This window comes from Carcharhinus amblyrhynchos, chromosome 8 (assembly GCF_965287045.1).
Source record: "Carcharhinus amblyrhynchos chromosome 8, sCarAmb.v2.hapA, whole genome shotgun sequence".
Taxonomy (NCBI): domain Eukaryota; kingdom Metazoa; phylum Chordata; class Chondrichthyes; order Carcharhiniformes; family Carcharhinidae; genus Carcharhinus; species Carcharhinus amblyrhynchos.
The window spans coordinates 8,120,289-8,135,222 of record NC_137331.1 but is presented as its reverse complement, the minus strand read 5'-3'; the positions used below and the strand labels follow the sequence as shown (position 1 = coordinate 8,135,222).

The following is a 14,934-nucleotide window of genomic DNA, read 5'->3' as shown; positions in this document are numbered from 1 at the left end:
CTTCACAGTTTATTCAATGCTGAACTTCAGATCGCATATACTCTCCATCTCAGAGAGTGCCTAATTCCATCTCCATAACCTCACCCCTCATCTGCTGCTCAATCATTAATTTTTAGACTCAACTATTTCAGTGATGTCCTGGCCAAATTTGTATTTTCCATGTGAACTCCAGCTCTTCCAAACCTCTGCTGCCCAAATACTAACTCACCAAGATCCACATTCCTATCACCCCTGCGCTCAATGCCCAAAATTAACTCAGTCCCTAAATTCTTCAGTTTAGAATTCTCATCCTTTTTTTAAGGTCCTTCGTGTCCTCGCCTCTTCCTACTTCTGTACTCTTACAGTTGCCAAACCGTGCCCTCTGCCCCTCAAAAACACCTTCTGGTCTTCCATCTCTGGATTTCTGTGCTTCTCCAACTCATCCATAGCAGCAGGCAAAGTCACGACTTCCTTTGCTGAGGCCCTAATCTCTGGAATTCCCTCCACCCCTTGGATTTCTCCAAGTCCCTCCCTCACTCTCTCCCTTTGGTCCTTAAAATGGGCTCCTGTGATCAGGTTCCTGGTCTCCTGTCCTGATGTTGCCTGCTTTGGCTTGGTACCTATTATTGTCTCATTATGGTTCTGCGGAGCCATCTTTGGAATGGTTTCATTGTATTCTAAGAAGAAATTACTTATGGCTTATGTCCATAGTTATATGGAGATCTTTTGAGGCCAATTCTGGATCAGCCTCAAGTCACTAATAAATGCTGTGTAGTCAAGACTGAATTTCCCAAACTTAGTAAACTTAAAAGTTCGAAAGAGTTACCAAAATGTTATGAGAGAAAAAGCATCACCTTTCTATCTATCTTTATTCTCATGCTTGTACAGTTTTCACTGTTTTTCAAGATGTATTTTGTATCCTGAGCATATCTGGTTTCTTACAGTGAGTGATGTAAAATAATGCCACACCACAACTGAAAATTTTATATTTAAGTTGAATTCCTATCCTCTGGCTTCTTTCCCCTTTAGTTTATTTCCCTGAGTGACCAGCAGCCTTCTCCAGTTGAGTAGGTTGGGTGGGAGATCTGGATTACTAAACTCTGGATCTCTCCCTAAATGTCTTAATTTACTTACCTCTCTAATGCTTGTGCTTTAGATTTGAAGTTCATTACAGTGACGTTTAGCATCACCTCTGAGAGAGTATTCGCCAGGTCTTTGGTGAAACCTAAACCGCCAGTTAATTGATTGCCTGAGAAGATTCACTAAAAAAAAGTGCAATAAGAGGCATGTCCTTCTATCATTCTCAGATGGTTCATTCCTCAGAGGAAGCCACTTATTTAGTCTGCTGGGCTTTGTACTTACAAGGCTACAACAGTCACAGGAATTGTTTATGGGCTGCAGCATTTATATCAAAAATCATTCTATGTCTGAGTATCAAACTTGTCACGTGTTAAGTAATTTGCCCTCAAGATGAAATTATGATCAAATGCAATGTGACTTGAGTTACTGAATTAGCTTCTCATTCACTCTGATTTTCATAAATCCAGATGTAATCAATAAATAACTTGGATCACAAGTACCTACCCTAGCTTTTTAAAACACAGGATTTTATTGTATCCTGAAGTGTATATAATTTAGACTGATGATGGTATAATTAGAATCCCTCAGAGTAAATACTCTAATGCCATGACCCATTCAGATAAAATACATGTAGTTATGTAGAAGTCTAAATGCCTAGCATTGGCTGTGATTGAACATAGGGGCAACCCCAATATTGCTATCTATCTTATAACTGGGTGTCAATGGACAGAAAAGGCTTCTGGATCAAACTTTACAAGATATGTTTAACTTAGTGTCTGATTCAGGTTTGGCTAATTGTTGATGATCTTCCTTGTTTTGGCTACATTTGAGGAAAATGGGAATTATGGTGTTATTCCAAACAGTTGCTAATTGTGGTTTCCAAACTAGTCTTTAAGAGATTTCATTATTTTAAGAGCACTAACATTCTACAGGGTAGAATGGGATTGAGAGGTTGGAATTCAGCACTTAGGTAAGACGTTGATTTGGAATTGAGAAGCACATGAATATTGTGCATTGGCCCAGGACATAAAACTGCCTCCTAACAATAGCTTCTATTCTACCTCCACAGCGTTCATAACTGGACTGTTGAACAATATTGGGACACATGTTGATCCTATCCTCTTGATTTACCGAATAAAGGAAGGCATGGAGATCCCTAACCTGCGGGATTCGCTAGTGAAGATCCTTCAAGATTATAACTTGCAGGTCAGTTTCAGTGGGAGACATAAGGGGAATTGGAAGAAAAAGAGCAAAGAAAGCATTGGGTAGAATTTCCACGGGAGTTTGGCGAAAGAAGACTGAGAGATAGAAACGCAGTGGGATCTGTGGAGAGGGGACTGAGAAGTGGGAAACTAGATTTTCACTTATATCAACTCCCTGGCCCCGTTCTCAGCAATCCACAATGCCCATGGTAATATCATTTGATATAAAACCATAATCCAAAAAAGTGTCCAATTTGACCCCAGTAGGCAATCCACTAGTATATATTGAAGGTCTTAGGGAGAACAGACACTAGCTATAAACATCACACTCAGGCACGATTCAGCTGGGACTGAATATACCATGAGTCATTTTGCTAGATTTTTTTTTACTTTTTGCCCTCCTGTGTTCCTCAGTGCAAACCAGGAATCAAGCCTAGGACCTTCTTAATCTGTGTGGAGTTTAGTGACCTTTTTTTATGCACCTTCACACTTTTTCCCTTTGGTTAATAGTGGGGAGGTGGTGGAAGGATTCCTAGCTGGTTTAATGTCAAACTGCATCTTGAATGCTCTTTACATGGACAGCAAGTCCTGACTTGAATCTAGAGCTTCCAGTGACATTACCATTGTCCACATGATCTCCACAGCCACTGACTGGCTGAACTTGATGAGATGTTGTGGACAACCAGAACAAACTGCTGAGGACAGACGGTGTTTAAGCTCAAGAGTATCACTGAGGGGCAAGTAGAGTTAAATAGTGAGATCAATGGAATCAAAACTCAACTCCTTTTATTTTAACCACCGAGGCTTTTGGAGCATTTGAGGATATGTAGACACATAAATTATAACATATGAGGCATTGTTAATGATAGTTTGACAGTGAGTTTAAGTTAACGCTATCCTACATGGGTTTCCCAAACCACTGGAAATGTAACAGCTGAGGGCAGAATGGATTGAGGAGGTTCTTGCTTTCTACAGCCCTGCTTGTGCACCACGAGGAACAAAAGTGTCTCTCCCAGCCTCGCACTCAAATATTCTGCAATAGTCTGTCAGCCTTCAGTCCCCACACCCTGCCTCCTCATATATATCATGGCACTCCAAACTAGTGCATTAGGACAAGAGTTGTCATCTGATCTCATTAGAGATGCCAATGCTTGTAAAGAGTGAGGCAGTACAGCAAGTTTTAACACATGTATTTTTGTAAGTGACTCCATTTTTAATGTTCTCAATTTTTGGGTTTATCTAGTCAATAGTGGAGTTCAAATCTCAACTGAATGAGCTCCAAGTGAGGACAGGTTCTTGCAAGTTTTTAATAAGTTAGAAGCTTTTGAGCTGACTGTCACATGGTTCCTGGTTTTCAATTAACTAGTGCAGAATAGTGTCAATTTACCTTTGAATCAATTTGGTTCAAATCTGAATGTTGCATAATGTAGAGTAACAATTCAGTGTAATTCTCAAAGGTGCCTTTTTTCAGTTGAGATGTTAGATTAAACCATTATCTCAATCCCCACCCCCCTCCCCTGTTCCCATGGCACTATCTGAAGAACAGGGAATTGTCTCTTTGTCCTGACCCATGTTCTTCCCTCGATCAACACCATCTAAAACCAATAAACCGATCATTCAACTTATTTGTTGTTTATGAACCTTGTTTTTCAAAAACTAGTGGCTATTCTTTTTTGTGTCCCTCATGAATTGGCTGCAAAGTATTTTGGAATATCCAAGGGACATAGGTTCTACATAAATGCAAGTTCTTACTTTACTGTTATCCAACAGCAGTTTTGTTCCATGACAAGAGTAGAACACAACCTCTCTCTTTACCTCCTCGCCCACCTTGGTGGTATCTTAATAGTAAATTGTCTTAGATAAAATATTTTTTATTGTTACAGCTGTACTTGTTTTTTTTTCTCTTGCAGATTTTGCTGAGGGAGGGATGTAAAAAGATTATTGTTTCTGATTGTCTGACATTGCTGAAAAAAATGCATAAAACGCAGCTGAGAGGAGTTTGCGTTGATGGTAAAATAAAATTTTGAGTCTATCCATTCAACAGAGTTTGCTGCACCTTTAGTGTACAAGTGAAGCTGTAATTAAAATTGTGCTGACAGTCAATGTTATTGAGTATTTCTGCTTTATCCTTAGAAATATTCTGTGGGGAATTACATTTTCACACTGAATAACTATTGACTCATCACACTGTTCAACCTTCAATAAATTGTGTTCAAAGTTAAAATACAAATTTAACTCTAATGATGAAACATCACGGTCAATACAGTTAAATTTAAAAACCTGATGGAATTTGACTTTTTCTTGCTACTTCCTTGGGGTCGCTCCTGGTTTTAATGTTTTTAAATCATTGTCTGTCAAACTAAAGAATGAGTGATGGTGTAGCTATAAATGTGGCACAGGGACATAAAGCAGAAAGTAGTGGTGAAAGGCACCCTTCAAACAGAGGGCAATAAATACACCATGGGGTTTACCAAGTGTCGGTATTAAGACTGCTACATTTTTGCTGTATTTTAATCATCTGGACAGTTACAGAGGGCATAATCCAAAGTTTGCAGACATCATTAAACTCAGATCTTGCAATCATTAAGAAGAATAGTAGTAAACTAAAGGAGGGCATAGACAAATTGGTGCAATGGGCAGACACGGCAGATTATATTTTATATATACTTTTAAGTGATGCACTTTGGAAGAATGAGATACAATAAAAGCGAAATTGTATAATTTTAAAGAATGCAAAATTAGAGACCTGTGGCTCTACATATTTAAATCTTTGAAGATGATATGACAAGTTACTAAGACTTTATAAGTACATCAAGAATACAGAAGCAAGGTCGTTACTCTAAACTTTTAGAAACCATTGGTTAGCCCTCAACTGTAGTAATGCACAGTTCTATGTACCACAATTTATAAACAATGCAAAGGTTTGGAAAAGGTGTAGTAAAAATGATTTGCTAAAATGGTACCAGAGAGTTCAGTTATGTGGAGACGCTAGAGAAGATGAGATTGTTTGTTAGAGCACTAAAGTTAAGGAGTCATTTAACAAGGGTCAAACTATGAAATATTTTAATGGAATGAAAAGGAGAAACAGCCTCCAGGGGCACAAGGGTTGATAACCAAAGAATGCAGATTTAAGATAATTGGCAAAAGAACTAGTGAGGTTTTTTTTATATGTAAAAGGTTATGATAATCTGGAATGCACTGCTTGGTAGGGTGGTTAAAGTCAATGTAGTAGTAACGTTCAGAAAGGGATTGGGTATGTATTTAAAAAGGAAAACATTGCAGTCCCATGGAGACAGAGAAACGTAGAAATATTTGTGGCACTGTTGGGGGCCATTCAGCCCATTGTCTATGCTGGCTGAAAAAAAGTTATCCAGCCTCTCCCACCTTCTATTTTTTATTTTAAAGCCCTTTAGGTTTAAGCACCTCAGGTGAATTTCCAAATATTGTTCAAATGCAAGTGTAAATTTCTGCCTTGACGAATCTTTCAGGTAGTGAATTCCATACCCCACCACCCTCTGGATGAAAACCTATTCCTCAATTCCCCTCTACCTTTCCATGGATTATCTTAAATTTGTGCTCCCTGGTTAATGATCTTACTGTGAACAAAAATAAATATTTCCTCATCATTTTGGTATGATAAATGGCAAGTTACATGCAAGCCACTCTAATGCCAGGCAATGACCATCTCCAACAAGAGGTAATCCAACTATCTACCCTTGACATTCAATGGCGCCACCATTGCTGAATCCCCCACAATTCATAACCTTGGGGCGGGGTTACCATTAATCTGAAACTGAAATAGGCCAACAATGACAAGTAAGTCATCTCCTGACTCTCCAAAGCCTGTCCACTATCCACAGGCACAAGTCAGGCTGTGATGCAATACTCTCCACTTGTCTGGAGTGCAGCACCAGCAGCACTCAAGCTCAACACCATCCAGGACATTGCAGACTGTACCTCATCTAGCACCTTACATAGTCACTTCCTCTACCACCAATGTGCAGTGGCAGTAGCATATACCATTTACAAGATGCACTACTGCAACTCACCAAGCCTCCTTTGACAGCACCTTCTGAAGGGCAGTGAGGGAATAAGTGGTGGCCTATCCAGTGAAACCCACGCATCATGAAATAATTTTATAAAACCATCTCAATCTCTCTATCCCTAAAACTAAGCCCAGAACTGAGACTTCTCTTGCTATGTACTGGCTCAAAAGGTTCTCCTGAATGTATTCTAAGAATTCTGTACCTTTCAGACTGATTTTTATCCCAGGCACTATGGTGGCATAGTGGTGAGCACTGCTGAATCACAGCCAGGGACCCAGGTTCAGTTCCAGCCTTGGGTCACTGTGTGGAGTTTGCACGTTCCCCCCATGTCTGTGTGGGTTTCCTTCGGGTACTCTGGCTTTTCCATACTCCACAAATGTGCGGTTTAGATTGATTGGCCATGCAAACTTGCCCCTTCGTGTCAGGGGGACTAACAGGGTAAATATGTGGGGTTACAGGGATACAGCCTGGGTGGGATTGTTGGTTCAGGCTGGATGGGCCAAATAGCTTCCTTCTGCATGTATGGATTCTATAATTCTAATACTTAAGCAGAGGAGTAGCATTTTTTAAAAGCCAGCACAGATACAATGGGCCAAATTACTTCCTGCTATGTAATGTGATTCTGTGAATGATTTGGCTTGGGGTCAGATAACAATTCTTTGATAGAAATGATGTCTTGTCAACAGAATATACAATAATCACTCTGTTTCCTTGCAGAAGAGAATATTTGTGAATCATGTCATTCACCCATATTGCCTGCAGGTGGGTAACATAAATGGAGAAAAAGGCTTGTAAATCTGAAAAAATACAAAACACTTTGTCATGTTCTTTATGTGGTATAAAGTAAAACTCTGTAATTTTACCTATATTCAGTGGCAGGATGCATGATACAGCAGTTCAGTTTAGTCAAAGTACCTTTCTGCAGATGTATTTCTTTTAGCTTTCTTTTCTTCTCTTCATTTGATGTTAAAATCATAAGTTCAGTGTTGAATTATTATTTTCACTTCGCATGCAGGATTATTTACCCGATTCCTTTCCTCTTTTGAGTAAAGAGAACAGCCCCTGTGAGTCAGTGGAGTTTTCATTCATGTATTGGCTTATCTAAAATATTCAATCTGGTATATGTCTGTAGCTCAGGAAAGAATACTTGTTTTATTTATGGCGGGCGAACTATTCTGTCTCAAATTCCTCCTCAAACCGCCTAAGTGAAATACTGTTTTATTTTCACTTTCTCACTATTATTAACAGTGCAAATTGCCATGATGAGATTTGACCCCACAATCAGTGGCGTGCAAGTCTGGTATCATTACCTACTGTTTTGTGGCATCCAAGTTCACCCTATTCTGTCGACAGGACTCGAATTACAACAGAAGCTATTTTATGACTTCAGTTCAGGGCCTTATTTATGAAACCCCTTTCGTTACTGAAAATATTGAGGATTGAGGTGTTTAAAACGTTTGAAAGGATTGGATCGTGTAGATGGATCGGCAGATCAAGGAACCCTTCCCTTTAGTGGGAGAAGTCAAGAATGAGGGGTCGTCATTGAACATTAGAGCTTGACAATTTAAAAAGGAAATCAGAAAGCTCTTTTTCACAACAGATGGGAATAGAAATTTGCAATTCTCCACCCCAAAAATAGTAGATTCCAAACAGTGGGAGCTTTCAAAACAGGATATTCTAATTACTAAGTTAAGGTTTAAAGGAATATAAAGCTAAGAAGGATATACGGGGCCAAAGTTTGTTATCCCAACATGGGAAACTGTCAGTGGGGAGAAAAAGTGGTGGACAAGAGCCAGTTCCAAAATTTCCACCCCCCTTCCTGTTGTGTGGTATATCGAAGTATACCAGGTACTGGTGCAGGTCACAAATCCACAAACAGCAGTTCTAATGCAAACAGCCCCTTTGCAGTGGTGGTGATTTGCAATATTCATGGAATTGGACTGGCTTCTGAAAGATCCCCAACATGGGAGATGTGGTTCATTCAATTCAGGGGTTTGTGAACCACATAGAAGGCCTGTTATGGAATTGGAAACCTTCTAATAGGTAAATTCAAAGGCTGTGGCTAACTTTACATGTCATAATATAATGCTGTTTTATAATTTGTGTGATTTTAATATGGTGATTGATGATAGATGCTTTGTTTAGAAAGGTAAATTTATCAGCGTTGTGATAGTGGAATAGTTCTCAGATACATTAGTTTAAAGTGCTTTTCTGCATTGAACAGTATTGAGAAATCAATTTAACTATGTCAGTAGCTTCCTGTACTGGATTTCTTTTCATCGGTTGACAAGTCAGCCATCTGTTTTGACTTTGAAACTGTGCAACAGGTCTGTTAACTACTTCAAAAGCTTTAATGTGTTCAGCTCCAGAGGTTTGGTTGATATAATGCAGTGGAATCTCATTACGGACGCTTGGCCGAGCTCCAAATACCACTAATCGATTCAGCTCAACAGGGATTGTTGATACAATTGTCCAGGGGAATTTTGAGATTTTGTTTAGATTGACAGTTTTATAAACTCCTAGAGGATTAAGTTTTAAGCGTTTTCTAAATGGCTGTTTGTTTATTTTAAGTTTCATAAGCATATCAAAGACTTTCCAATACTATTGGGCTCATGAATTCTGTCCAAAGTGAATATTGGATGATTGGGAGAGTGGGGGGATCAGAGTGGGGCGGGGTGGGGGGGGTGAAGAAAAGGCATGCAAAGATATTTAGGAACAGGAGAGTATAGAAGGAGCAGGGGATGATATGGGAGATGGCAGATGTGAGTGAAGGCATGAGGGCTAGGGTGTCTATCATTGGTACAAAATTAGACCAGTGTCCTAGCGAATGGAGGCAGGCCTTCTAACCTGTCCACCTTGGTGTCTGCCCACTTGTCTTCCTGCCTTGCACCTGTTTCAAAAGACAGCAACCCTGATTCCAGCCTATCCGCACTACTCTACCTTGAAAATAGTGTGGGTGGTAAACCACTTGGTCTGCAGTTGTCATCTCGGAGGAAATTTCAGCTCAGGAGTTGAGGCACAAATCAACCAAGTGGTGAAGTAGGCTTGCATGGGTGGCTAGAATGCTCCAGTTACGATCCCACTCCATTATTAACAATGGTGTAAAATTTCTGAGTTTCTACATGATTTGTTCAATTGTGTCTGGCACCTTGCTCATGTTTCGGTGGTGATTGCAATCATAGCCTTATCTGACTCGAATGGTATTTGGTATCAGACCTCGTTTTCTTTAGCCCTTTAATGATCCTTTATTGGGCCAATGATTCTCAGCAATTGAAGTTTAGAATTCGAAATGGAATGATTGCCAATCCCTTTCCTAAATTTGGAACACCTCCAAGTACAATAACACTGCGTCCTCTAATTAAGCATCATTCGGATCATTTCCAAAATATTTTTCCCCGTTGCCATCTTTACAGACAAAAAACTTTGCTAAAATTATAAATGTACAATTCCTGTTGCTTTTTTTATCTTCTCAAACTAAATCATTAGATTTTTCTGCCTTGATTGTCTCCCAAAGACTTAGTATCATCCATGTTTATCAAACGCATCTTTATTGGCTGCCTCTGTTTAGAAATTAGCATTGCATATGCTTTCTCCTATCTTTGTGTTCTCATCGTATTTTTGGTGAATCTCTGAAAATGTCCCAAGTTTCCAAGTGAACAGAAGTCCCAGATGGCCTGCAAGAAAGAAAAGTCAGTAAAGTGTCAAATCTCTGTTCTCTGTTAAGATCCCATTCAACTTTGACAGATTTCCTTTGTGTGGTCTGGGTTACCATGTAGTATTCATCATGTCTGGACAATGAGAGTAGCTTAATAAACTTTGACCTAGTTGTTTTTCAACTCCATGGGGCATCAAGTCAGGGTTCCATTATTCAGTAAGATTTGCTATCTCAGTTTCAAGTTTCCCATATAATGCTTATCTACCTAAGGGTAGTTCATTTCTCCACACCTCATGGTCTTGCTCTTCCCTCTTCAGTTGATTCATAAGTGCCTCCCATTTTCAATTTCAATCTGCAACATGACTAGGGAAAATAACATGAGAGGTAGTTTCCCTTTGTTTCCTTTGAGCACTCATGATGAAGCACATATCCTTTTCCCAAAGGATCTGCTACTACCTGTAAGCAGCCGTTATCCTCCCAGGTTCTCGTCTTCTGCCATTACCCGCAAAAATCCACTGGCTGCACCACTGGCCGTGGTTCGTAAACCTGAGCATAGGACCTTTATCTGGATCTGAGATAACTCTCTAATATCCAACTACCCTCAGATCTCAGATAAGCTTATTACTCTACTTTCTTCATACCCTTCTTTGTAGCATTGTTATTTCTTTACTGTACTTAGAGTAAGATCTTTGAATGTATAATAAAACAGAAAATGTTGGAAATACTCAGCGAGTCAGACAGCATCTGTGGAAGGGAACAGAGTTCATGATCAGTCTTGATTATCTGTCATCAGGACCTGAGACGTTAGCTGTGTTCCCCTCCACAGATACTGCCTGACTTGCTGAACATTTCCAGCGTTTTCTGTTTTCATTTCAGAATTCCAGCATCTGCAATATTTTCCTTTGTATCTGTGTCCATAATTTCTTTAAGTTAGTATTTTGTGTTTCCTCATTTTAGACACTGCAAAAACATTCAGTGTGGTAGTCTTTCACTGCAGGCACATGTTTCACAAGGATTGCCTTCCAGCTCCTGGCATGGTATGTTGTTGTTAGTTTGTGTAGAGCAATAAGGATTATGGAATTTGTGTGAATGTTATGTCCAATTTTTCTGCATTGTGATTGGAGCTTGTTTTATTTGGGGGCACATTGCTCTAACCCTCCATTACTACACCTTGTGATTGATAATAATGATTCGAAGATGGTTTCTTTTCAGACAAAACTTGAGAAGAAAAAGTTCTAGAACTGAAGCAGGAATGTTTTTCCATGTTTATCCAGCTGCAGTGAGAGGTTCTACTTTATGAATAAGAAGCAGGAGTAGGCCATTCAGCCCCTCCAGCCTGCTCCACCAGTCAATAAGACCATGAATGATCTCAACCCCACGTTCCTACCTACCCCTGATAACCTTTCGTCCCCTTGCTTATCAAAAATCTGTCTAACTCTGCCTTAAAAATATTCAGACTGCTTCCACTGCCTTTTGAAGAAGGGAGTGCCAGAGACTCATGACCCCCTGAAAGAAATAATCTCCTCATCTCTGTATTAAATGAGCATCCCTTATTTTTAAGCAGTAACCCCCTAGTTCTAGGTTCTTTCACAAGATGAAACATTATCTTCACATTCACCCTGCCACGACCCCTCAGGATCTCGTATGTTTCAGTCAAGTCTCCTTTTCTAAAGTCCAGCAGGCACAGCCTACCCTGTCTAATCTTTCCTCCTAAGACAACAGCCCCTTTCCAGATATTAGTCCAGTAAACCTTACGTTAAGTACTATTTGACATCTAGATTTAAGTTTAAATGTTGATAACAAGGTGTTCTTTGTTTATAGTTTATAATCAATATATATTTGCTCTTGTTTCACTGCATTTTCTAAAATCAACTTTGAGCAGAAGAGCTATAAATCTACACGTGTTCCCAAAAGATCTTTCGTTTGTCTCCTGAGATTTGTTTCTGTGGGTTCTTTCATCTGGAAAGTTTTTTTTATCTCATCTTCATATTTATAAGCAAAACGAAATCCCTTGTGACGTTCTTCTACTCAAACATGAAAAAGCAAGCAGGAAAATGAGAGTGTGTACAATCAGTCTCTGAAAGGGGATTAATCTGCTTAGGCAGCAAGGGTTGACTGGCTGCATCAGGCTTGAAAGATTTTTATGAGGGTGAAATTAATTCTGGGCTGATAGTGCATGAATGGATGGTAGAGAATTGCAGCAAACCAGGCACTTTTCCACTGAGCAACAGCAGCACCAACTTAGATTTATATAACACTTAACATAATAAAATTTTCTAAGACAACTCACAGGAAAGTTATCAAACTAAATACTGAACCACAGGAGATAGTGGATAGGTGACCAAATACTTGTTCAAAGAGATAAGTTTTGAAGGGCATTGTTGAGTAAGAGAGAGTGGCAGCAAGACTTAGGGAAGTAATTCCAAAGTTTGGGGCCAACCCTGAGGGCACGGCTGCCAGTGGTGGAGTGAAGGAAACTGGGTATGCACAGTGGAGCACCTCAGAGTGTGGTAAAAGCTGGAGGAGCTTAAAAGCATTGGAGGATATGAGGCTATACAGGGATTTCAACACATCCATTGCTGGACCGAAAGCCAACGTTAATCGACAGACACAGGAGCCGGGGAACAGAACTTGGTGTGAAGTGGGATATTGGCAGCAGAATTTTGAAGAAGCCAAAGTATCCAGAAAGTGTATGATGAGAATCAGCCAGATGATCACTGGACCAGCCAAATCAGGAGTTAACAAATTCATGGATGAGGGTTTTAGCAACTGATGAGCAATATTATGGAGGTGAAAGTAAGTGGACTAGTTGATGGAGAGGATATGACATTAGAAGATCAGCCTCGGGTTAAATAGGATATTGAAGTTTCAAACAGTCTGGCTCAGTCTAGGACAATGGTCAGGGAAGGGGGAGGGAACCCCTACCTTGGGAATGAAGTTTGAGAGAGCTGTTGAAGACAATGACTTTGGTCTACCCAATATTTAATTAGCTCAATATTATGTAACAAAAATATTGCAGAAAGAACTCAAGCTCCATGAAACAAGCCCTTTATAGCAGAGTTATTTTTACAAGCAGTTCTGCATGCTTGCAGTTTCCTACGCTGGTGTTAAGGATATCCAATTTGCAATGTGGGATATACTTGGTTAGACATGGAGGAAGTGCACTCAGTCACAAGACATGTCAAAGATGTTACAATAACGGTTACAAATTCCTGTAATGTTTTCAGTCTTCTCTTATCTAAGGTAAAATGTTACTTCAGTTTTGTTATAGGAGCAGTACAGATTAACATATTTTTTTCATTTTAAACAGTTCTGTAATATCTGCAGTGCAAAACGTAGAGGACCTGCCAGTGGACTGAATGAGGCTTAAAACATGAGATGAATTTGATTGAGGACCACGAATTTAAAATGGCTGAATTGTTGTAATATAAGGCGTTTTCTCTCAAATATCAGCTTACTCCTTCAAAGCTTGTACTTGTGTGAATGTCAAATGCCACCCGTTAATAAAAGTTACTTTGGAATCATTCAACTTCGGAGGAGAAAGCACTGACTGTAACTCCTTAACTGCAGTAAGCAGGTAGTCTGTTTGCCTTATATGCATTGACTTTGACATTTTTACAGGTCGATAAACTACTTTCCAAAATGTTAGTGCTTGCTAAAATTACAGCCTAGTTAAAATGTACTTACCTTTGTTTTTGTACATTACCGTTATAAAGGAATCTGAGTTTGATTTACTCTGAGCTGCATGTGTTACTGTGCAGAAGTGGTAATTGTGTATTAAATATCCTGTGATAAATAACTTATTTCATAAATTCCAGACTGACAATGGTTATTTTCTCATTCGGGCTAACATGGTGAAGCACACTTTGCAGCACTCACTGATGCATCCTCCTCAGGATCTTTCCCTGTATATTTAGAGTTAAGTATTTCATAGAATTAAACTGAATTTACAGTTCAAAAGCCAGTTATTTATCCAAACATTCCTATATCAAGGTTTATGTTCCGCTGCAACTTCCTCACATCCTTTCTATTCTAACTATATCAGCATTACCCTCTATTCTCTTATCTTTCATTTGCTTTTTTAATCTTCCCTTAAATGCTCCCCCTTATTCACCTCAACTACTCCTTGTGGTAGTGAGTCCCACGTTCTGACCACTCTCTAGATAAGGAAACGTATTCTAATTCACTTCTTGATTTTTTTGATGACCATCAGATATTGATATCCTCTAGTTTTCGTTTTCTCTACAAATGGAGAGACACTCTGGGGATGAAATTTTCCCATGACCTTGCAACAGGTTGAAAGGCGAAAGATGGAGAGAATTCAGCAGGAGTCCAAAAATCAGTTTCACACCAGCATTAATCTCCCACAGGATCTTATGCTGGTGTCTGCTATGGTGCATTGAAAATCCCACTGAAAGCCAGTTTGAAACAGATTTGCATTTGATGAATGGGATGCAGGCGAACACCAGAGTGACTGTTCCCTGGTGTTTCCTTGATGTACAGGTCAAAAAAAAAAGTGTACATTTTCCAAAAATTCACCCAGGACACTGTTATTGCTAATTTGGTTTGCCCAGTCTATAGGTTAAAGTCACTCATGAAGACTGTTGCACCTTTGTTAGATGGATCTCTAATTCTCTGTTTAATGCCATCCACTATCTTACCACTACTGTTTGGAAGATTATAGACAACTCCCAGTAATGTATACACCTTGTTATGGTCCTAGTTGGTATTCTAACTGGACTGGCGGATCCCAAAATAGAACCCTGGCTCAAAAGATCATGATGTGGAAATGCTGGCATCGGACTGGGCTAAGCAGTCTCACAACACCAGGTTAAAGTCCAACAGGTTTATTTGGTAGCACAAGAGCAAGCTTTCAGAGCGCTGCTCACCTGATGAAGGAGCAGCACTCTGAAAGCTTGTGGCTTGTGCTACCAAATAAACCTGTTGGACTTTAATGTGGTGTTGCAAGACT

General features: G+C 39.5%; 1 protein-coding gene across 1 annotated transcript in view; it reads left to right on the top strand.

The window, feature by feature from the left end:
• vps41 (VPS41 subunit of HOPS complex) overlaps positions 1-13,818 on the top strand; it is a 162,591-nt gene extending 148,773 nt beyond the window's left edge. The window contains exons 25-29 of the mRNA XM_080193618.1: positions 2,129-2,265; positions 4,172-4,271; positions 7,025-7,069; positions 10,920-10,999; positions 13,273-13,818. Of these exons, the coding sequence (XP_080049744.1) occupies positions 2,129-2,265; positions 4,172-4,271; positions 7,025-7,069; positions 10,920-10,999; positions 13,273-13,332 (422 nt within the window). The 3' untranslated portion in view covers positions 13,333-13,818. The remainder of the gene's footprint in view (positions 1-2,128; positions 2,266-4,171; positions 4,272-7,024; positions 7,070-10,919; positions 11,000-13,272) is intronic.
• Positions 13,819-14,934: the final 1,116 nt, after the last annotated feature.